Consider the following 23,385-nt stretch of genomic DNA (forward strand, 5'->3'; position numbering starts at 1 on the left):
CTTACTGTATAAATAACAATCGGGAATTGCAGATCCCATAACCGAGTGGCTTGTGGCTGATACAGCCATAAGAACCCCAAATACTACATGTAATTCAAAACAGAACAAGGGAGACTAAAACATTGCAACAAGGTTCAATGATGCAGTACTATTTAATAAAGCCATCCTTCAGATCAGCTGTAGAAGAACAGGGACATAATGAAGACATTATTAAAAAGCACCCAGAAGCTTTGTTAAAATATTCAGCATATGTGCTTATGCATGTATTTTCCCCACTGTTACTTCTCTGAGAAAGTGGAAAACCAGTATGACACATCCTACTTGTCTTCTATTTCAAGGGACAACATTAACTTAAAAAAAACATATTTGTCTGAAAATGTCTTCTATAATATTCTTACAAACACCTAAAATTTTAACTAAAAAGTAGAGAAACACTTCCATTTTATACTGTGCTTTTGACAGCATTTTGTATATAGTTTTGTTATATTTCCAGCATGCATTTCTCACCTATATGAGTCTTGCACACAGCAAGAGAGATGGACAAAGCATTTCAAAATGTAATGAAGTGAGATTGTAAAATAACAAAAATTTGCAGTCAGGGGAACTTAGACAAGTGTAATATCAGCTTTGGTGATGATTATCATAATGTCGAATGAGACATCTCCTCCTCCCTCCTTCACATGACCCTATATCTTTTCCCTTATGCATAGAATGCTCTGGTCAATACAGTTCTTATTACAGTTCTTTTCTTATTCAAGCCCCTTCTAAGGACTAATGTATGTTGTGGTGCCCACAAGAAACAAGCAAATTCAATAAATATTAAAATACTACAATTACTTCCAATACATCCTATTTTCAGTGTCTGCTCTTTAGACTGGAAACTCTTCTATCCTTCCATCACTGCACCCTCACTGTGACAGGTGCAATGCCCTTATTTTGGGCCTGTATGGTGCTAAGTACATTATCAGTGTTTAACATGTAAATATTATCTATGATATTTCTCTTTCAGTAGCAGTGCAAGTCTGAGAATAATTCACTATACACTATGTTGTGCAAGAAAAGAAACTGGCCTTTACCTGTATTTAATTTTAGTATGAGAAGGAAGATCTCTGCTGGAATATTGTTTGGAGAGCTGACTTAAATCTCCTTCTCCTTTTCCTCTTCCTCCTCTTGCAGGTTCAAATGTTGGCCTCGCTGCTGTTGTCATCTTAATTACTTCACGATCAAATGCAAAATATGGTAATTACCACTAAGCATAATGAAAGACATTAATTGAAGAAGTACATTGCTCATGGAATTATAGCAGCAACCACAGCTCTTGCTACAGTTAACTACAGTAAACTACAACTTGGCAAACAGTGCTGCATCCCAGAAGCATTTTATTTAACTGAATAACCTATTCAGATTTTCATTAATCTGTCAGGAAGGGGAGGGGGAAAAGAAACACAGGACATGAGATTATTACATACATAGAAAGCTCCTTTCAAGAAGGACAAATTATTATAAAAAGTCAATACATTTCCATTTTTTCCTTCTCAAAAATATGAGTCAATATCACTCAAGTCAAATCACACATGCAAATTAATCTATAATTAATGTCTATAAATGAAATTAGACAAGTTACTGTTTATCTCAAATGAGACAAACTGATAACATATGAAAATCTTTGTTACTAGCTTTCTGTCATTTCCCTCAACACAAAGCTATCATCAATGGCATGAGCAAGCTCTCTAGTCTACATTTCCTATTTTGTAGATCTGCCTTTCTAGCCCTTCCCATCTCATTTCAACTCTTATTCAAACATTCAAAGAGAGAGAATTTATCATCTCTCTCTATACATTTGTACAAGCAGGAGCATTAAGTTTAAGTGTTTTCATAAAGTGTATGAAACTTTTTATGCATCACAGACCTATCTTATTTGTCCAACATGTCCTGGTGCATGTAAATATTAATTTTTGAGCACTGCATCTTCTTTCTCCCTGGAAGGCAATATAGCCCTGTGGCTAGAGCACTGGGACTAGGGAGGCCCAGCTGGCCTATTGGGTCACCTCAAGCCAGCCGCTGCCTTTTTCTGTGCCTCAACTTCCCAATCACTAATATGTGGATAATGATACTGACTGCCTTGGTAAAGGGCTTTGATAGAAAATGTTCTAGCAGAGCTAGATATTAGCAGTAACCTCACACCTTTCTATTGCGTTTTATTTTAATGGTGTTTAATGGTGTTTAACCTCCACTTATGACACAGTCCGCATGAAAAGAACTGGGTGAAATGTCATCACTGAAGCTAAAGTCTCCACTAGCGGCACAAACCTTCCCTGCCCCTCCGCCTCCACCGCTCCCCCAAATCAACCCCCGCCGCTTCCTCTCCAGCACCCCTCCCGCTCTTCCGTTAATGACACCCCCCCACCCCGCCCCGTCAGCAGGGCCCCTACCCGGCTCCCCTACCTCAGAGCCGCCCCCCCCACCCCAACACACTCGGACCCCTCCTCCAAAGAACCTCCTCAGAGCCTCCCCCCACCCGTGACACGCCCCCACCCCCTTTGCCCTCAGGAGCACCCAGACACCAGGACTTACCTTACACACAGCGGGTCCCCCCCGCCACTGCCCCGCTCCGCTCCCAGGCCAGCTACGCGCGCGCGGCCAGCGCCTAGGCCATACCTCCTCCGCCTTCCCACAGGCCACCGCGCGCAAACCATAGACACGCCGCAACGCACGGCCCGGCCCGGCCCGAGGAAGCACCATAGAGAGGGCAGAAGAGGCGGGGCTTACTCCGTCTCTGCGAGGGAGTCACGTCACGTCACTGCGCGGGCGCTGCTCCGCCATGATGGTTACCGAGGCGGAAGTTCCCTCGCTCCGCGCCGGGAGTGGGTGCTGTGGTTCCGTTGTCGCCCGCAGCCCTGTACCTAGCTAACGATGGCGGCGGCTTCTGCCGCAGAGAGTCTGAGGCCCCAGCCCGAAAGGGGGCAGGGTCCGGAGCCTGTGAGGGGCTCCGAGTCCGTGACTGGGCACAGGGAGCCGCCCCCGAAGAAGCCCGAGATCGAGCCCCGCCTCTCCCTGTCTCTGCCCCGCGGCCGGTGCTTTTCACTGGGGGTGGTCTGGCTTCGCTGGGGGAGGCACCGTTCACTTCACCCCCTGACTCTCAGCGGTCCAGAGCCGCCCAGGCCACTCCAGCTTTTGAGGCCCCACCCCAGCCTAATACAAATAACAAAATGACACGTGAAAACAAAAGAAGGCACCAAAAAAAGAGGGAGACCTCATTTGAATATTTATTTAACAAATGCTTTTCACATCTTGGGGGGAGAGCTCAGTGCTTTGAGCATTGGCCTGCTAAACCCAGCATTGGGAGTTCAGCCCTTGAGCGGGGCCACTTAGAAGTCTGGGGATCGGTCCTGCTTGGAGCAGGGGAGCAGCCGACTAGCTGACCTGAGCTCCCTTCCAGCCCTGACATTCTGTGGCTTTTAGTTGCAGCTCTCGGCTGGGAGAGTGGGTCATGTTTGGGTCCAGTAGGGATTCACATACAAACAACTTGCAAAACTTGTTAATTTTTTGGCATTTGATACGTGTCTAAATTTGAGGCCCACTTTGAGCTTGAGGCCCAGGCCCTCCTGGCCCCCGCTCTGAGTGGCCCTGCAATAGCTACTGCAGCAGAAGCCCTTCCCGAGGCCCCTCTCCTAACAGCCTGCAGTTAATGGCATCATCCACCAGGGGGTCCCCAGAGCTAGTGTGCCAGACTGAGCCACAGTAACAGGATCATTGTGGCCAGGTCGCAAAGTTTGTACGATCTAAGGCCTAATGATGGACGAGATTAATACCTCTGGCCAGGTCTGTCTGCAGTATCTCTGAGCACCCCACCCTGGTGTTTAATGCCTGGGAGATTCTCATTGTCATCACTCAGGGCTGAACTGTTCAGGGGCGGTGGCAGGGCATTGTCACCCAAGCACCCTATCTGTGGAATTTACTTCTTTTGATGGTCTTCCCACGCCGAACTCTAGTGATCCCCAGGGTCTGGTGTAAGATACAGTTATTTGATGTGAGTTGTAATGCCTTTGTGTGTGTGTCTTTTAATTCCTGGGAAAATGACAGCCCACTTCCTGTCATTTGTGAAGACATCAGAAGAGGGTCTTTAATGCTCCCTAGTGGAAGCTTCCCAGAGTTTTACATAATATATTTTAAACAAATTGTTATAAATGTCTAGTTGCTACAGGCACCCAGTAAATTAAATAACAACTATTAAGTACATTTCTAAGAGTTACACCTGTAAATAAATATTCGTATTTTTGCAATCAGCCCAATTCTACTCCCTGTGACATCAATAAGGGTTTTGCCATTGATTTCAATATGAGCAGGATTATGCTGATAGATCAAAGTATTAGTGCATCCAGTTTTGATCTGAAGACATCAAGAGCTGGAGAAGCCATCACTTCCTTTTGTAGCTTGTTCTAGAGGTTGGAATTAAATGCCATGCAGTCCCCTGTAAAGGGGTGACTTAGGTGAGATCTTAAAAATGGATGTTGCCCCAGCTCTGAATGGCAATTAAAGAGTTTAGAATAAAATAAGGGTTTACCTGGTGTCTTTGGTCAAAATTATCCCTCGCAACATGAGGATGTTGTGTGGTAGTTGGCTGGTGTCCTTCACCCCCGCTGTGTCTGCATTTCAGTAGTGGGGTGTGTGTGTGTGTGTAGCTGCTGAAGTGTTTTGGGTTCAAAGTTACTAACCCATGTTCAGTGGGTTGCGGCTCAAGTGAGCTTCATTGTGTGGTTCGGAGATTGATTTTTGGGTTGGGGAGGTGAGACAAACAGGTTATTGAGTAGGAGGTTAGGTAACTGGCAGGCCTTAGTGGCACTTTCACAGCCTTCACTTTAGTGATATCAGAATACATTCTCCACAGCTGATTAATGGACTTTCTACCTTACTGAATCTCACACCTGTATGGATCTGCCCTGGCACCTTGGGGAACCTTCAGTTCCCCCGATGCCTGATAGGGAGAAGGGATTTAAACTTGGATCTCCCACATTGCAGGAGAGCACCCCTCATCACCAAGACAGTCTAGTGTGAGTTTCAGTCTCTGCTCTTGAAGTTGTTCCACTTTTTATAAATAAATTAAATAGTCATTGGAGCGGGGATTGAATTTGGGGGCTCCCACATCTTGGATGAGAGCCCTAATCCAGGGGTTCTCAGCCTTGCCAGACTTCTGCACCCCTTTCAGGAGGCTGATTTGTCTTGCGTACCCCCAGTTTCACTGCACTTAAAAAGTACTTGCTTACAAAGCCAGACATAAAAATACAAAATGCCACAGCACACTGGTACTGACAAATTGCTTCCTTTCTCATGTTTACTGTAAAATTATAAAATAAATTGTGACACCCCCCCAGTACCCCCAGGTTGAGAAACACTGATGTAGCCTATAGAGCAGTATAAACAAGTCCTATGAAATTTTAGTTTGCACTGACTTCACTAGGGCTTTTCATGTTGTAAAACTAAGCAAATATCTAGATGGGTTGATGTACCCCCGGGAAGACCTCTGTGTACCCGCAGGGGTACATGTACTCCTGGTTGAGAACCACTGCTCTAATGCCCCTGGACTTCAGAGTCATTCTCACTCATTCCCTGTCCCAGTAACAATTCACAGTGGCAATTCATAGCCATTCATAATGATAATGTATGGTCTTTTTGTTATTATTAATTATTTATTATTATTATTTTATTTATTATTTGGAATTGCCGGTGCACCGAAAAATCTATTATTTGCCCAGCTCTAGATTTTAGAGAATGGTGGCTTGGTGCACAGGTTCAGAAAGCTCAGAATCAAAAATGTAACCGTAGAAGAAGTTGGTAGAAAGTTACAGTTTCTTTGATTTAAAAAAAAGAACAGATGACTGGTAAGGCACTGACTCAGCTTTACACTGTTTGTCTGTATTAAGTACTCTGACATCTTTCACTGCTGGCTCTTAGCCACACCCACTGTGTCCCCATTGTGCAGTTAGCCTTTTGGTGCTGCACAAGACTGACACCGTCTGTTAACCTCTTCATTGCTGGGATCCACTGCGCTGCCGCTGTCCATTAATCCTTTCGTTCTTGCAAATACCAAGAGTGTTACTCAGCACTCTAGTAATTAATGACCCATGGAAACCAAAACAAAGATTCAGTTATTCCAGAGTGCTGGGATGGGGGATTGGCAATTGACTGGAAAACTCTCCCAAAAGAAGCACATAGGAGAAATCTTGTGCTCTATCTCTGAAGCATGAGACAAAGACAGCAAACCTTTCAGTACTTGACTGCTGGAGCATTGGGTACTGAAGTGGGAAAGATTAAAACAGCTGTCAATTTGCCAATCCAAACATTGTTTGAAGTGTTATTGTAGCTGTGTGAGTCCCAGGATATGAGCGAGACAACAGAAATTGGTCCAATAAAAGATATCACCTCACCTACTTTGTCGCCTCCAACAGAAACATTTCTAGTTAAACATTCTCATACATCAGCATGTAAACTGCAGAGTCAGGAAGGATTTCTCTTCTGCATCACAATTAGGGCCTAATCCTGTAATTCACCTGCACATAAATCCCATCACAAGGTTTGAAAACAATACAGGCAAATCATCTAACTCAATAGGAGTCCCCTGCAAGGAGGATTTACATGATCTGGTCCCCATGCCTGGGTGAGGGTGTGGTTACCTTTCTTTATTGGCCACTTGCTAAATGTGCTGGAGCAATGTTCTAATTTGGTACGATAGCACATGGTATCCCATGTCATATTGGCATTTCCAGGTAGACACAGGATTTGAACTTGCATTTTATTTCCTGATTTTTCCTCAGGCTGCTTAATTCAACCACACATGCAGCTTGCTGTCAGGAGCTCACATACAAGACACAATGTCACCCAAAAGGAATTTAGCTGTGCGAGGTGGGAGGATTCCGGAAAAGCAAGCTGACATTTTGAAACACAGTGGGCTCACTTCCTTGCTTGATCATTTAGGAGACAATCTGATCCCAATACAGGTTCTCTTGTTTGTACAGGATCAAATGTTTTTCTGTGCTTAGACCAAAGCAGGTAATTGTAGTTACACATTTACACACAGTCTAGTGATTGTACCTGAGCTGTGTCTACACTTGCATCCATCTTTAGGCAAACTATTCCACTGTCGTAACCCACCAGCCAAACATTTTTACTAAGAGCTAAGCTAAATTTATCCCTTTGTAAATGTTAGCCAGAAATGACTCATCCGTGGCTCCCCACCTGACATAGAGAAGTTCCAGTAGCACAGTGCCCCCAGTACCACACTGGCCTGATCAGAAAGAAAAGCAAATCACCAACACACCACTTCCTACTTTGTCTTTCTAGCTTTTCTGTATATACTTGAAGCAAAGGAGACCTGCACAGCATTTCACTGATGGTCCTACCAAAGCAATGTGAAGGGGCAATGGATGATCTTTTTTTCTGTAAAAGATTCCCATGTATCAGAATGGGATTATCCATTTTAGCAAGCAATGGTATTGCACTGGAAACTCACATCCATGTTGTTCCTAATACGTAATTACGCACATTTCTTTTTTTAATCGCTGCTTTCTAGTCATCTTACTTTAATCTCTGAGCTACATGCGGTTCTTTCCTAAGTGTATTATAGTACAAACCTCTTTGCCTGTCCATGGGTAAATTCTCCATCACTTGGAGAGTTTAAATCTAGATTTGATGGCTTTCTAAGAGCAATTCTGTAGCTCAGACAGAAGTAATGGGCTTCATGCAGCAATTACTGAGCACAATTCTATGCCCTGTGTTATGCAGGAACTCAGACAATGATTATAATGTTCCCTTCTGGCCTTAAAATCGATGAACTCCAGAGATCTAAGTGACATCCAAATCCTCCAGATAAATGGGCTTTTGGCTATTGGGGTAATTACTGAGAAAACATTTCTCCTGGGTCCCTACTTCGTAGCACATAGAAGGGTTTCCAAGGAGGGAAAGAGATTTAAATACCAATCTAATCAGCATTGAAGCTTGCGCCCTTCCCTTTTTAGCAGCATCTGGGTGCAGCCATCTCTGAACTCATTAAAAACAAGCTAAGCTACAGGTCCAGTCCTGTTTCTACTGAAGTTATTAAGAGATTTGCCACCAACTCCCCTGGGAATAGGATCAGGCCTTAGAATGTATCATAGTTTGCGTATTCCAGGGTTTCTAGCCAATAGGACCAAACCATGTGTTCCCTCTTGGTTTGAGAATAATTAACTCTTTAGTTACCGAATTAACAGACAGTTCAAAGCATTTATCTAATAGTGGGTGCAATTACATATCTGTAATAGTCTTAAACACCTGGCATTGTCTGCACGCAGACAAATGGGCAGAATCCAGTTTACTACAATTCAAATTTTAAAAATGGACTGTTACTTGGAAAATAATGGTATCTTGGCGCGTAACTGGGATTAGATACTTAATTGGGTTGATTTTTGATTGATTGGTTCTTGATTATCACTTTTCAGGTTGAGAAGAAATCGTCCCCCGCAGCACACTGGGGTGTGTATGTGATGTTTCCTGGGGGGGGGACCCAGGGTGTGAAGCACCTTGCTACCACCTGCCCTTAGCGTGTGGAAGCCTTGTCTGTGCCTTCAGTGGTTTAACTCCAACTCCACTTCTCATGGGCAACACAAGCACCCCTACACAAGCCCTGCTGTGTCTTGTCAGGGATTGGCATGCTCCAAATGCTCTAAGCATCTCTGTGGAATTTCTACCCCCCTGGTCCGCTGGATACTCGCAGTATTCACAGGTGGACTATTTCAAAAGAATCAGTGCACCCCAGCTTAGCCAGTCCACCTCACATCACCACTCTGCTTAACACACAGCACTTAGATATGTTTATAGTGATAGCAAGTGACAGTATCAGAACAAATGGTTACATATTAAATAAAATCATAACACACATTCCAGAACCTAGACTTAAGTAGATATTGTCATGTCCTATAGAGCAATGCTCATCCAAAGTCCTTCCAGCATTGTACAGCTAGGCTTGGCCGTGGGCCTCTGTTCATAAGATAAATATGTGGCTAGCTTGCCTCCTCAGTGAGGGATCCAGGGTGTGCCTCTCCATCCCCAGCTATACCCCAACAATCCACTGACTTTAGTCCAGCCAGGATCCCATCCTGCTGTTTATTTCTTCCTGTAAATTTCCTCTCTTGTAGATTTTGCAATCTCTTGATTAGCGTTTGGCTCAGTATGCCCACAACCATCCATAATGGGACATTCAATGCCCAGTGCACACAAGACCAGACAGAGAGATAAGTGTCTGTTACTTCCTGCTCAAAAGGAACCTGTCTGAGACATGTCGCCCTCTTTAAGAACATAATTTTCAGTAAAAACAAATATCCTCCTTACATACATTTCACAGTGATTATGATGATCAGTGGACTACTGTAGAGACCTCCCATGCCACCCTTTAGTGAATTATTCATATATCTGATCCAGGGGATCCCTGTAAAACTCTAAGCATCTCCTGTGCCCTCTGCTAGTTGATACCAAGAGCTTCCTGGGTCACAGTGGGGCATCACCTTCCTCCAGAGCACTGAGTAGGGATCAAGAAAGATTCGGATGCACCTCCATGGGCGAATCAAAATTTGCAAAGGTCAGTTCCTTCTATCTTCCCCTCATTTCTTCAGTTGAGGTGCAAGCAGTTTTTGCTGGGCTAGGAGTTGAGACATATAGTTGTTTTACCTGGTTATGCCCTCATTTAGCTAGGGATTTAGGCTTTGCCATGCAGCTCGCTTCTCTTTTAGATGCATGCCTAATGTCACAGCTCAGGCATATGCACAGAGCTTATTTGTGCAAGGTGCAGTTTTTTGGGTGTCTCAATAAATTGGCTCACTGCTGTAAATGCAAAAGGTGTGTCATACAAAGGCTTCTGTAAACTTTACTTGCCTTGGCAAGCCTCTGCATGTCCCTCTACTGGTAATTAGTAGACACATTAGTAATTGCAAATTAATTCTGTGCTCTACCCCCCTCCACCCCTTTCTTGTTCTCTCTGGCCTGTAATTTGTGATGATCACAACACAATCAGCTTGATTTCACTTTCTTCCCCCTAATATGAACTGCTCACATGCAAAAGCACAAAGGAGAAAGCCTGACTTTGTCTCTCCTGCCAGCCACTGTGTTGTGATCAATTTTACTTCCCCAGCTCCCCATACTGATCTTTGGGTAAGAATAAGTCTCTAGCCCCTGACCTACTGCTGCATGCCAGCGCCAGAGAAGAACAATACACAACTGTGTTAGCAGCGCATCATACACAATGCAGAGACAAGACCAGAGGATGGAAGCATTATTATCTGAGCTTGTACTGGGAATTCTGGGAAATAGTGGGGGATGGGGTTGTTGTAGAAAATTTTTGAACGCCTTGAATGCACATTCTTCTTTAACTATTCACACCCCCTCCTTCTCCCTGTCTTCACTGTGATTCATTGTCCTGCATGATCCTGCCTGCTCTGTACAAAACATGCCGCTCTAGTCTTTACACAGCAATAGTATTCAACACTGATGTACAGGCAGCAAAGCACAAAGCTCTTCCCAGAAGGTATAGACATACCGCACCAGTAAAATGCATTTAGCTCTGAGGCGGGCAACCAGAGAACTCACAGTGCACTATACCACACTTAGGGGTGAGGGGGCAGGTTCTGATTACGGACTCTAGAGCAATCCTTTGCTGGGTGTGCCATGGGATGTGTAACCTTCCCATGCAGCAGAATTCAGGTCTCTTCAAATGACATCTATACAGTAAATCTGCAAGATACTTGTTGTTTCTACTGTAACAGAGAAGGGGTAAACTAGAATGGTGAGGATTTGAACCTGTGGTGCTAGGGTATTCAGTTATGCATACAAGAGGTTTAGAGCACTAAGCCATTGCCTCATGCTGACATAGTGTCACTCAAAATATCAAAAGTGTCTCTTGCACCTTACACACCTTTGTAAAACAAAAGCCCATTTTGAAGGAAACAAAAGGCCGAGAACATACTCCCAAAGTGCCAATCTCTTCTTTGAAAGGAATTGTGGGAAAAATGACATGATCTGGCTTAGGGTCTTTCACAGGATGCCCCCTCAACCCAACTTACACTACCTGTTGCAGAGCAGTACATAAGTTGCTGTCACTTCACAAGGCAAGTGAACCAGGTCACTCAAATAATACAGGACAGTAACACAATGGTTCTAAAGTGGGATGCTTTTGCATACAGGGTTTGAGGTCATGCCCATTCCTCCTTCAGATCTTTTACATCATTTTCTAAATCAGAGGACCCTTCCCCAAGTCCACTTTACTGAGCCCTAAATTTTGTGAACTAACCTATAAAACCATATGCCCACCATATTTTAACACCATATTTTCAGTCAATATTATTTCCCACCTTCCTCTCAGCTACTGATGTTAAAGTCACTTATTTGTTTGTAAGAAGCAATGTTTTTCATAATGTAAGACAGCTTAATATGTAAGTGATGGAGATCAGGGACTTGGTAGAGGGCTACTAGAACCTTCACCTCTACTGTAGATTATACATTTAAATCTAGCCCAGGTTGGTAGTGGCCAATCAATATCAGCTTGGTAGCCTATTTGAAAAGCACTGCACTATACATACCCGCACCAGCATCCTCTTTGTCTGTCTCAGCAACAAGGCCAAGGACTGACTGGACTGTGGCTACTGACCCATCCTCTCATCCATAGCACATTTGATCCAGTACTAAATTCACAGGTTTAAAAGAATGCTCTAATCCAGCAGTGCTCACACTGTTGTAACATCACTACTAGTGGCCTACAGCCTCTTTCTTGCCAGGCCATGATATGAACCATTGTGAGAAGCATACATCAGGGGAGCGGGAGAGGAAGGGGTCCTTGGTGATAATTTTGCCCTTACAAAATGGACTGTACTGTGAAAGAGTTGGAGAACTGTCGAAGTCTTTTGAAACTCACTAAATCCATCTAGCAGTGCTCCTCAACATGCTGACCCACAAGCCTCATCTTCTGGTACAAAATACTTGACAGACACTTTGCCCCTCCCCCCACTCCCTACCCCAAAATATAGGTACATTACCAAATAGGCCTGCAGTCCCAGGGTGTGGTTAATGTTATGCCTGCTGATTAAAGCATCTGCAGAGTGCCAGACTGGTTTGTTTTCTCAGGTTTTACTAATCTTACACCCTCTCTTCTGAGATGAGATAATCATACCACCTCTGTGCCTCTATTTCCCCTCCTACCATTTCTCACTTGTCTATTTACATTGTAAAGCTCTTCCTATGTGTTTATGTGGGGCCTCAGTCTTGGCTGGCACTAATAAACTAAAACCACAAACAAATAATACATAATAGCAATATAGTGAAGTAGAGTATCTGGAGGGATAGCTCAGTGGTTTGAGCATTGGCCTGCTACACCTAGGGATGTGAGCTCAATCTTTGAGGGGCCATTTAGGGATCTGGGGCAAAAATCTGTCTGGGGATTGATCCTGCTTTGAGCCAAGGGTTGGACTAGATGACTTCCTGAGGTCCCTGACGTTCTATGGGTCTAAATCTCCTCAATAGATTTTAAGGTCAAAATGGACCATCACATCATCTAGTCTGGTCTCCCAGGTAATATAAGCCCCAGAATTTCACCTAGTGATTCCTATGGTAAGCCCATACCTTCTGGTTGAGCTACAGCCAATTTTTTTATAAAGTTACTCAGCCTTAAGTGATGGGAAATCCACCACGTCTCTAGCTAAATTGTTCCAGTGGCTAATTACCCTCACTGTTAGCGGCCTGCAGCTTACTTCCAGTCTGACTTTGTCTAGCTTCAGCTCCCAGCCACTAGCTCTTGTAATACCTTTGTCTGCTAGATTGGAGATTTTTCTTCTACCTGAAATCTACATAGCCGGGTAGGCACTTACAGACTGTGATCAAGTCATGAATAATGCTAACCTATGGGTTTTATTCATTATTCAAGATTTATAGTGAGCAAAGGTCCAATCAAAATCAGGCCCGATTGTGCTAGTCATTGTACAAACACATAAGAAAACGCTGTCCCTGCCCCAAAAGGGCTAGCTAGTATCTAACCATAGAAGAAAACAGACCCACAATAGGAGATAGACAACATACAAGCAAAATGTCCCAGGATACATATATCTGAATTCCACTTAAAAATAAAAGATGTTTATATCCCCAAGCCACATCCTAGCCCAGCCCTACCCCTCTGCTCAGGTGCCTCAGCCAACATGATCCACTACTTCTAAGGACATGTCTACACTACTGGCTGGATCGACGGGCAGCGAACGATCCAGCAGGGGTCGATTTACCGTGTCTAATATAGACACGATAAATTGACTGCCGATCGCTCTAGTGTCAACTCTGGTACTCCATCTCAATGAGAAGCACAAGGGGAATCGATGGGAGAGCATCTCCGTTGACCCACCACAGTGAAGATACCGCGGTGAATAGATCTAAGTACGTCAACTTTAGCTACGTTATTCACATAGCTGGAATTGCATAACTTAGATTGATCTCCCCCCATAGCGTAGACCAGCTCTAAGTGTGCTCTCTTCCCACCTGCAGAGAAATGCTTATTTCATTTCTACTCCTTCCCATTTTATTTTCATTATTATTTATATTGTGGCAACACCTAGAGGTCTCAACCAGTTGGGACCTCACTATGCTAGGGTCTGTACAAACACAGAGTAAACAGCCTCTACCCCAGTGGTTTTCAAGCTTTTTAGGCTGCATAGCCCTTTCTAAATATTGTAGTCTACCACATACCTCCATCTGCAATAGGATCATAATTTACCTATGATTAGATTGCCAAGTCTTACTGAATAGAATTCATTGTCTTGCATACCCCCTGACGACAGCTTGTGTACTCCTAGAGATCCACATTCCCCAGTTTGAAAAACCACTGCTCTACCCCCAAAGAGTTTATAATCTCTGCTACTTCCACCTCCCAGATCCCTTTAGTACTATCACCACCCAAAGTCCTTTTACTCCTTATGAGTGCTGGAAGCTAGCCAATGAGCCAACCCTCTGATCACACTGCCACTAATTAGACCCCACAGATCAATCAGATTAGCTAATTGCATCCCAATCCCCAATCAAGCTGAGGGGGTGGGTGCTAGAGGATTAATTAGCCTATAAATTGAGGATAGATTAAAAAGGTACAGGAAGGAAGTGCTGAGGGGGGACAGGAGCACACCTAGCTGAATCCAGATTCAGTTCAGTTAGATCACAAGGAAGGGTGGGCTGATGATACAAGGGCTGCAGTAAATAATGCTTCCACTCAAAACTTTTTAGGTGTTGGTGGAGGGAACATAAATAAATGGCACTACTTAACCAGTGGAGTCTGAGCAGATTTCTGTGGTGCATGAAAGTGGGAGCAGAATGCACCCTGCTACATTCCTGTTTTGCTCACTGGCTCAGCAGGGGGGGCTGAGGTTATTTTACAAAAACAGTTTTTTCCCAGGCTCTGTTACAAGCCTAATTTTTTAAAAAGGCTTCTTTCTCCCACCCCCAAGAGATAATGAACATGCAGTTACAGGTGCCCTCTGGCACTCTGGGGGCATGTGCATTGGGAGAGCCACAAGCAGGGCCAAATTTGCAGCTGCTATATCTCAAGTAAATGGAATGCACCAACTGGGCATTTGGCCCTTGGTCTCTTCTCCTCCCCCAATTTTTCTCTGCTCAGTTGGAACAAAAAATATAGAGGGCTGGGCCCCATGCAGTAACAACAAGGGGAGAGGGAGTGGCAGGTCTGAAAAGCAGTCAGTGTTGAGTGTGCTCCAGTAAACAGCTGGACTAGATGGGTTTAAAATCAGGTAATAAAAAATAAACTATCTGAGACAAATTCATGGCCAGTCTAGAGGGGAGTGGAGAGAGAAAGAGAGAGATGGATGAGAAGCTCATTTTGGGAATGAAGGAAAGCAAGCCAGGCAGCTTTGCTGTTGCCAAGGGATTTGAATTTTTTAAGCCTGTCCCTTTCATTTTGTACAAACGTTGTGAGATGTCCTTTTTCTTAGAAACATTAGTTTGGGTATAGTACTTTATTTTACAGGGGTTTATTAATTTCATGGGGGGGTATTTTTAAGCAATTTTTGAGTTTTATGTTAATATCCCCAAATTGGAGGGCTTGGGGGCTTTCTCGTTGTATGTACTGCAATGAGTTGTAACAGCACTATATTAAAGTACACTAAGGAACCTTTAATATGCAACAGCAGGGTCCACACAGACCAATTAATGGGCAGCACGTTTGTGCTGTTTAAAAATCACACCCCCATAGTATGAATTACTGGTCTTTGTAAACAAGCTCTTAGATACAAATAACCATTTCTCATGTTTTTCAAGTCTTTACTGGATAACCACCAATTTCATTTTTGGCTTGGGGATGTGTTATCAGTGCTTATCAGTTAAAACTGAAAGCCTGAAGCCCTAATGAGGTATGTGTGGGGGGCCTGAGAATGCAGGATCAGGCTGGTATTATAGAGCCAATCAGATTCGCTGTGAAAAGGAATATCCTCTTGCCTTGTGGGTTATTTAATTGAATTTATTTGTCTTACACACAGGAAACAAACATATGGCTCCGCAATCAGGGAACACAACAGATATCCTGGTATTAAATTGCTCACCAGCATTCCCCAAACTTTAGAAAGCTGAGCCTCTCCTTTGGGATGATTTAGTTGGGGATTGGTCCTGCTTTGAGCAGGGAGTTGGACTAGATGACTTCCTGAAGTCCCTTCCAACCCTGATAGTCTATGATTCCCTGATAAGTAATCCAGTTATGTCCTTTCTGTGGGGCCTCCTCAAAATGAGCAGTTACTTAGGCCATGTCTATGCTACAAAATTAAGTCGACCTAACTTATGTTGGCATACAGCTGCCACAGTAATTACATTGCTTGTGCATGTCTACACTTTGCTCCTTGTGTCAGCAGTGTGTGTCCTCACCAGGAGTGCTTGTGTTGATTGTACTGCCAATTTGGGGCACTGTGGGATGGCTCCTGAAAGCCAGTAACAGTCGAGGTAAACAATGCAGTGTTTATACTGACACTGCGTCAACCTAACTACATCGACCTTGGCTCTATGCTGCTCGTGGAGTGGAGTTATTAAGTCAGCATAGTGGGGTTGTTTTGTCGGCTGGTGTGAAATATAAGTGCAGACACTTCTGTAGTTAGATTGACACAAGATAGCTTACGTCAACCTAACTCTGTAGTGTAGACCAGACCCCAGAGTAGATTGTTTTGCTCTTCCTTGTATGATACTTCCTTGCCTTCCTTCCATGCTTTGTGGAGTAGTGAATTACTTAACAACATTGACATCATCACTGGCATATAGTTAGCACCCAGTGAAATGAATGGGGCAGTTCACACTCTCTGCAAACTCATGCAGAAGTCGTGTCTGTGTCAGTTACACTCAGGTCACATGTTCACGGTTTTCTTCACAACCAGTTTGGCTAAAGACTTTTTAAATGAAAGCTGAGACTCTGGAGAACAACTGAGAGGCCTGTCCACGTCAGCTAGTCCTTTTTGTCATCCCATCCCATCACCTCCCTGGGGACCTTCCCCCTGGGGGTTTTGTACTGAAGCCTATATAATTCATCCTTGATTAGGGGTAACATTTTCAGAAGCACCCATGTGACTTAGGAGCCTAAATTCCATTTTCAAAAGTGACTTAGGCACTTGTATGCCCAGTGAAAATGGGAGTTAGGCTCCTTAGGCACTTGTGAAAATGTTACCCTGTGCCACCTGTATACGTGTAAGCCTGAAATGTAATTAAACTCTTAACACCTCATGTCTGGTTTCAGTTTTTCATTTCCCAGGTGCTTTTTCACAGATTTTCTATCCAGGTTTTGAGCTGAAGCTGATTCTCTGCTTTTCTGGGCTCAGGCTAGCGGTAGCTGCATTCGCTTTTCCATGATCTTTCCTGAGTGTGACTAACACTTTCTGTCAGGGTTGGGTAACCAGGCATATGTCTGAAAACAAACCAAACCCATTTACTACATTTCCTGTTGTTCTGTAGACTGTTTTCTCAGCCTACCTCTGGCTCCCCCATTGGACAATATCATAGAATCATAGAATATCAGGGTTGGATTGGACCTCAGGAGGTCATCTAGTCCAACCCCCTGCTCAGAGCAGGACCAATTCCCAACTAAATAATCCCAGCCAGGGCTTTGTCAAGCCTGATTAATATCACAGTAAAGGTGCCAATAGATTTTCCTGCTTTGGTACTGCTCCTAGACGTCATCTCCCTGTGTAAGGGAAGCCTTGTAGGTGAAGCTCGTCATTAAAGCTGGTCTATTCTCAGCTCTTCTACAGATTTCCTGTGGGACCTTGAGCAAGCCACTTTAACCTCTCTATGTCTCAGTTTCCCCCTCTGAAAAATGGGCTAATCATTCTCTTCTTCAAAGGAGATTGTGAGGGTTAGGCGCTTTGAGATCCTTGTTTGGAGGTTGATATAACAGCATAAAATATTATGATCTGTATGTGACTAATGTTTTGGTGAGGGACTTACCAATAGACCCATCCATGTCCATCCATCTCCCCCAGCAGGAAAGCATGCATTGTCTTGGCTCTCACCTGATGCTCTCTATGCCCATTGTTCTGAAAATGACCAGTCTGTCGCTGCATCTGATTCTGCCCCCTTGCCTGCAGGCAGTCCTGTTTCACCTTCTTCCACTTTTCTCTCCATTTCCACCATCCCCCCTAGCCCGGTGGTCACACTTTGTGTCAACATGCCACACCTAGTCTTCACTTTCAGTTCTCTGCATCTCTTGTCATGCTCCCAAACCCTTCCTTTCCCTACCTGTTAGCCATTGCCCCTCTCATCAAAAGCCACTTCTTCAGCTGCTGATGGATTTGACCTGCTCCCTCTCAGCCTTACAGAATGGATGCTATGGGGCCACAGTTATTTGCATCACTCTCCTGTTGTAAGCCCTTCAGTTCCTGAGCAATGACAGGAAGATACCAATGGAAGCATTGTGAGGACAGTCTCCCCCTTTATAGCTGACCACACAGGGCAAAAATGGGACTGACCAAGGTGCCATTTACAGACACCCATTACATTGAACAGGTGAAATCACAACAGACAGTGATGAATGGCTTTCATTCCAGTTTGTTTTCCCATTAAATACCATTTTCTCTGGTTCTACAGGTTTGGCCAAAATATTCAAAAGTAGCCATTGATTATGGGTCCCTTAATTCTGGTGTGTCCAACCTGAGACCCTTGATAACCGGCTCTGTGGATGAGGGGAAAGCAGTGGATGTGCTATTTCTGGACTTTAGCAAAGCTTTTGATACAGTCTCCCACAGTATTCTTGCCAGCAAGTTAAAGAAGTCTGGGCTGGATGAATGGACGGTAAGGTGGATAGAAAACTGGCTAGATGGTCGGGCTCAACAGGTAGTGATCAATGGTTCCATGTCTAGTTGGCAGCCCGTATCAAGTGGAGTGCCCCAAGGGTCGGTGCTGGGGCCGGTTTTATTCAATATCTTCATTAACGATCTGGAGGATGGTGTGGACTGCACCCTTAGCAAGTTTGCAGATGACACTAAACTGGGAGGAGTGGTTGATACGCTGGAGGGTAGGGATAGGATACAGAGGGACCTAAACAAATTAGAGGATTGGGCCAAAAGAAATATGATGAGGTTCAACAAGGACAAGTGCAGAGTCCTGCACTTAGGACGGAAGAATCCCATGCACTGTTACAGACTAGGGACCGAATGTCTGGGCAGCAGTTCTGCAGAAAAGGACCTAGGGGTTACGGTGGACGAAAAGCTGAATATGAGTCAACAGTGTGCCCTTGTTGCCAAGAAGGCTAATGGCATTTTGGGTTGTATAAGTAGGGGCATTTCCAGCAGATCAAGGGATGTGATCATTCCCCTCTACTCAGCACTGGTGAGGCCTCATTTGGAGTACTGTGTCCAGTTTTGGGACCCACACTACAAGAAGGATGTGGATAAATCGGAGAGAGTCCAGCGGAGGGCAACAAAAATGATTAGGGGGCTGGAGCACATGACTTATGAGGAGAGGCTGAGGGAACTGGGATTGTTTAGTCTGCAGAAGAGAAGAATGAGGGGGGATTTGATAGCTGCTTTCAACTACCTGAAAGGGGGTTCCAAAGAGGATGGATCTAGGCTGTTCTCAGTGGTAGCAGATGACAGAACAAGGAGTAATGGTCTCAAGTTGCAGAGAGGGAGGTTTAGGTTGGACATTAGGAAAAACTTTTTCACTAGTAGGGTGGTGAAGAACTGGAATGGGTTACCTAGGGAGGTAGTGGAATCTCCTTCCTTAGAGGTTTTTAAGGTCAGGCTTGACAAAGCCCTGGCTGGGATGATTTAGTTGGGTTTGGTCCTGCTTTGAGCAGGGGGTTGGACTAGATGACCTCCTGAGGTCCCTTCCAACCCTGAGATTCTATGATTCTATGATTCTATGAAAGGGGCCTGATTTCAGAGGTGCTGAGCACCCACAACTCCCACTCTCTTGCATTTCTGCCTTTGGTTAATCAGTCCTGGTCTGCAAAGATCAGGTGAAACCTTTGGGCCTGAGGCTTTTCAGCATTAAGGGCCAGTGACTGTAGTTCACCTTGCACAGGTGCAAAAGGGGAGAGGGAGGTCACCTCTTCCTGCACCTCAACATCAGAGTCATGCATGACATGGCTGGGGAGCATAATATTCACAGGTCACTAGTAGACTCATAGACTTTAAGGTCAGAAGGGACCATTAGGATCATCTAGTCTGACCTCCTGCACAATGGAGGCCACAGAATCTCACTCACCCACTGCTGTATCAAACCTGTGTCTGAGCCATTGAAGTCCTCAAATCATGGTTTAAAGACTTCAAAGTGCAGAGAATTTTCCAGCAAGTGACCCATGCTCCACGCTGCAGAGGAAGGTGAAAAACCCCCAGGGCCTCTGCCAATCTGCCCTGGAGGAAAATTCCTTCCCGACCCCAAATATGACAATTGGCTAAACCCTGAGCATGTGGGCAAAACTCAGCAGCCAGACACCCAGGAAAGAATTCTCTGTAGTAACTCAGATCCCAACCCATCTAACATCCCATCACAAGCCATTGGGCATATTTACCGCTAGTAGTCAAAGACAAATTAATTGCCAAAATGAGGCTATCCCATCATACCATCCCCTCCATAAACTTATCAAGCTTAGACTTGAAGCCAGATATGTCTTTTGCCCCCACTATTCCCCTTGGAAGGCTGTTCCAGAACTTCACTCCTCTGATGGTTAGAAACCTTAGTCTAATTTCAAGTCTAAACTTCCTGATGGCCAGTTTATATTCATTTGTTCTTGTGTCCACATCGGTACTGAGCTTAAATAATTCCTCTCCCTCCCTGGTATTTATTCCTCTGATATATTTATAGAGAGCAATCATATCTCCCCTCAGCCTTCTTTTGGTTAGGCTAAACAAGCTAAGCTCCATGAGTCTCCTTTCATAAGACAGGTTTTCCATTCCTCAGATCATCCTAGTAGTCCTTCTCTGAACCTGCTCCAGTTTGAATTCATCCTTCTTAAACATGGGAGACCAGAACTGCACACAGTATTTCAGATGAGGTCTCACCAGTGCCTTGTATAACGGTACTAACACTTCCTTATCTCTACTGGAAATACCTCACCTGATGCCTTCTAAAACCGCATTAGCTTTTTTAACAGCCATATCACATTGGCAGCTCATAGTCATCCTGTGATCAACCAATACTCTGAGGTCCTTCTCCTCCTCTGTTACTTCCAACTGATGTGTCCCCAATTTATAACTAAAATTCTTGTTATTAATCCCTAAATGCATGACCTTGCACTTTTCACTATTAAATTTCATCCTATTACTATTACTCCAGTTTACAAGGTCATCCAGATCTTCCTATATGATATCCCGGTCCTTCTCTGTATTGGCAATACCTCCCAGCTTTGTGTCATCCGCAAACTTTATTAGCACATTCCCACTTTTTGTGCCAAGGTCAGCAATAAAAAGATTAAATAAGATTGATCCCAAAATCGATCCCTGAGGAACTCCACTAGCAACCTCCTTCCAGCCTGACAATTTACCTTTCAGTACAACGCATTGTAGTCTCCTCTTAAACCAGTTCCTTATCCACCTTTCAATTTTCATATTCATCCCCATCTTTTCCAATTTAGCTAATAATTCCCCAGGTGGAACCATATCAAATGCCTTACTGAAATCCAGGTAAATTAGATCCACTGTGTTTCCTTTGTCTAAAAAATCTGTTACCTTCTCAAAGGAGGAGATCAGGTTGGTTTGGCACGATCTACCTTTTGTAAAACCATGTTGTATTTTGTCCCAATTACCATTGACCTCAATGTCCTTGACTATTTTCTCCTTCAAAATTTTTTCCAAGACCTTGCATACTACAGATGTCAAACTGACAGACCTGTAGTTGCCCAGAACACTTTTTTCCCCTTTCTTAAAGATAGGAACAATGTTAGCAATTTTCCAGTCATACGGTACAACCCCTGAGTTTACAGATTCATTAAAAATTCGTGCTAATGGTCTTGCAATTTCATGTGCCAGTTCCTTTAATATTCTTGGATGAAGATTATCTGGGCCCGCTGATATTGTCCCATGAAGCAGTTTGAGTTTGGCTTCTACCTCAGATGTGGTAATATCTACCTCCATATCCTCATTCCTATTTGTCATCCTACCATTATCACTAAGCTCCTCATTAGCCTCATTAATGAGGCAAAGTATTTGTTTAGATATTGGGCCATGCCTAGATTATCCTTAACCTCCACCATCCTCAGTGTTTAGCGCGGTCCCACTTCTTCTTTCTTTGTTTTCTTCTTATTTATATGGCTATAGAACCTTTTACTATTGGTTTTAATTCCCTTTGCAAGGTCCAACTCTACATGGCTTTTGGCCTTTCTAACTTTATCCCTACATGTTCTGACCTCAATACGGTAGCTTTCCTTGCTGATCACTCCCATCTTCCATTCCTTGTAGGCTTTTTCTTAATCACCTCTCTGAGATGCTTGCTCATCCAACTCGGTCTACAACTCCTGCCTATGACTTTTTTCCCCTTTCTTGGGATGCAGGCTTCTGATAGTTTCTGCAACTTTGACTTGAAGGAAGTCCAGGCTTCCTCCACCTTTAGGTCCCCAAATTCTTCAGTCCAATCCACTTCCCTAACTAATTTCCTGAGTTCTTTAAAGTTAGCCCTTTTGAAATAAAAAACCCTAGTCACAGATCTATTTTTGTTTATCCTTCCATTTAGTTTAAATTGAATTAGCTCATGATCGCTCGAACCAAGGTTGTCCCCTACAACCATTTCTTTTATGAGCTCCTCACTACTCACCAAAACCAAATCTAAAATGGCATCCCCTCTTGTTGGTTCAGCAACTACTTGGTGAAGGAATCCACCAGCTATCGCATCTAGGAAAATCTGAGCCCTATTATTATTACTAGCACTTGTCCTCCAGTCTATATCTGGGAAGTTAAAGTCTGCCATGATCACACAATTCCCATTAGTATTTACCGGTACTTCATTAAAAACATTAAAAAGGTCTCTGTCCATATCCAAATCAGATCCCGGCCGTCTATAGCACACCCCAAGCACTATCTTAGGGGAGGCTCTAGTAGCTTTCTTCCCCAATGTGATTTTTGCCCAGACAGACTCTTATCCATTCCATCCCTTCTTATTTCTTTACAGTCTACCTCATCATTGATATACAATGCTACTCCACCACCTTTGCCTTTATTTCTGTCTTTCCTAAACAGCACATACCCTTCAATACCTGTACTCCAGTCATCACTACTACTCCACCATGTTTCTGTTATCCCTATAATATTCGGTTTGACTTCCTGCACCAGTAGCTCTAGTTCCTCCATTTTGTTACCTAGGCTCCTCACATTGGTGTACAAACATCTTAATTCTTGCTGTTTGGCTTCACTCACATTCTTTACCTGATTAGGCCCAGACATTCAACCGCCAGTATCACCTATTAGAATTGTATCTACAGTACCCTTCCTCCATAGGTCCAGTCTCCTACCCACGACAGTATCCTTTCTTGCTTCATTTTCTTCCCTCTCAGTGTTAAAATCCGGCATGGAGATTACCTGGACATCTCTCAACCATCTCCCCCCAATTCCTAGTTTAAAGCTCCGTTAATCAATTGTGCCAGCTTCCAGGCTAGAAGTCTATTTCCCTCCTTACTCAGGTGAAGTCAATCCTGAGAGAACAGTAGCTTTTGTGGGATAGCCACCCCGAAAGTGACAAAGAGGAGTCAGCTCCAGGTAGTGCCAAGACCCTGCTAACTCTCTACACATTAGCCAGCATGTGGCTGGAGAAGGCATGCTACCTACCCCCTCTCAGGGGTGCTGGGGTTGGCATTACAGTGAACTGCCCCTGCCCCTTTGGAGCCCTGGAGAGAATTCCTCCTCCACACACCCTGTGGCTCTG

At 44.1% G+C, this 23,385-nt stretch overlaps 1 protein-coding gene across 2 annotated transcripts in view; it reads right to left on the reverse strand.

The window, feature by feature from the left end:
- CWC15 (CWC15 spliceosome associated protein homolog) overlaps positions 1–23,385 on the reverse strand; it is a 63,785-nt gene that overhangs the window by 33,118 nt on the left and 7,282 nt on the right. Inside the window, exons 1-2 of one of the 2 annotated variants that reach the window (XM_039501227.1) lie at positions 2,575–2,729; positions 1,077–1,215 (exon numbers count right to left, since the gene is read on the reverse strand). In XM_039501227.1, coding sequence (XP_039357161.1) covers positions 1,077–1,207 — 131 coding nt within the window. In that variant the 5' untranslated portion in view covers positions 1,208–1,215; positions 2,575–2,729. Of the gene's footprint in view, positions 1–1,076; positions 1,216–2,574; positions 2,730–23,385 lie in introns of those variants that run through there. The other variant, XM_039501237.1, reaches the window with a different exon arrangement.

This window comes from Mauremys reevesii, linkage group 1 (genome assembly GCF_016161935.1).
Source record: "Mauremys reevesii isolate NIE-2019 linkage group 1, ASM1616193v1, whole genome shotgun sequence".
Classification (NCBI taxonomy): domain Eukaryota; kingdom Metazoa; phylum Chordata; order Testudines; family Geoemydidae; genus Mauremys; species Mauremys reevesii.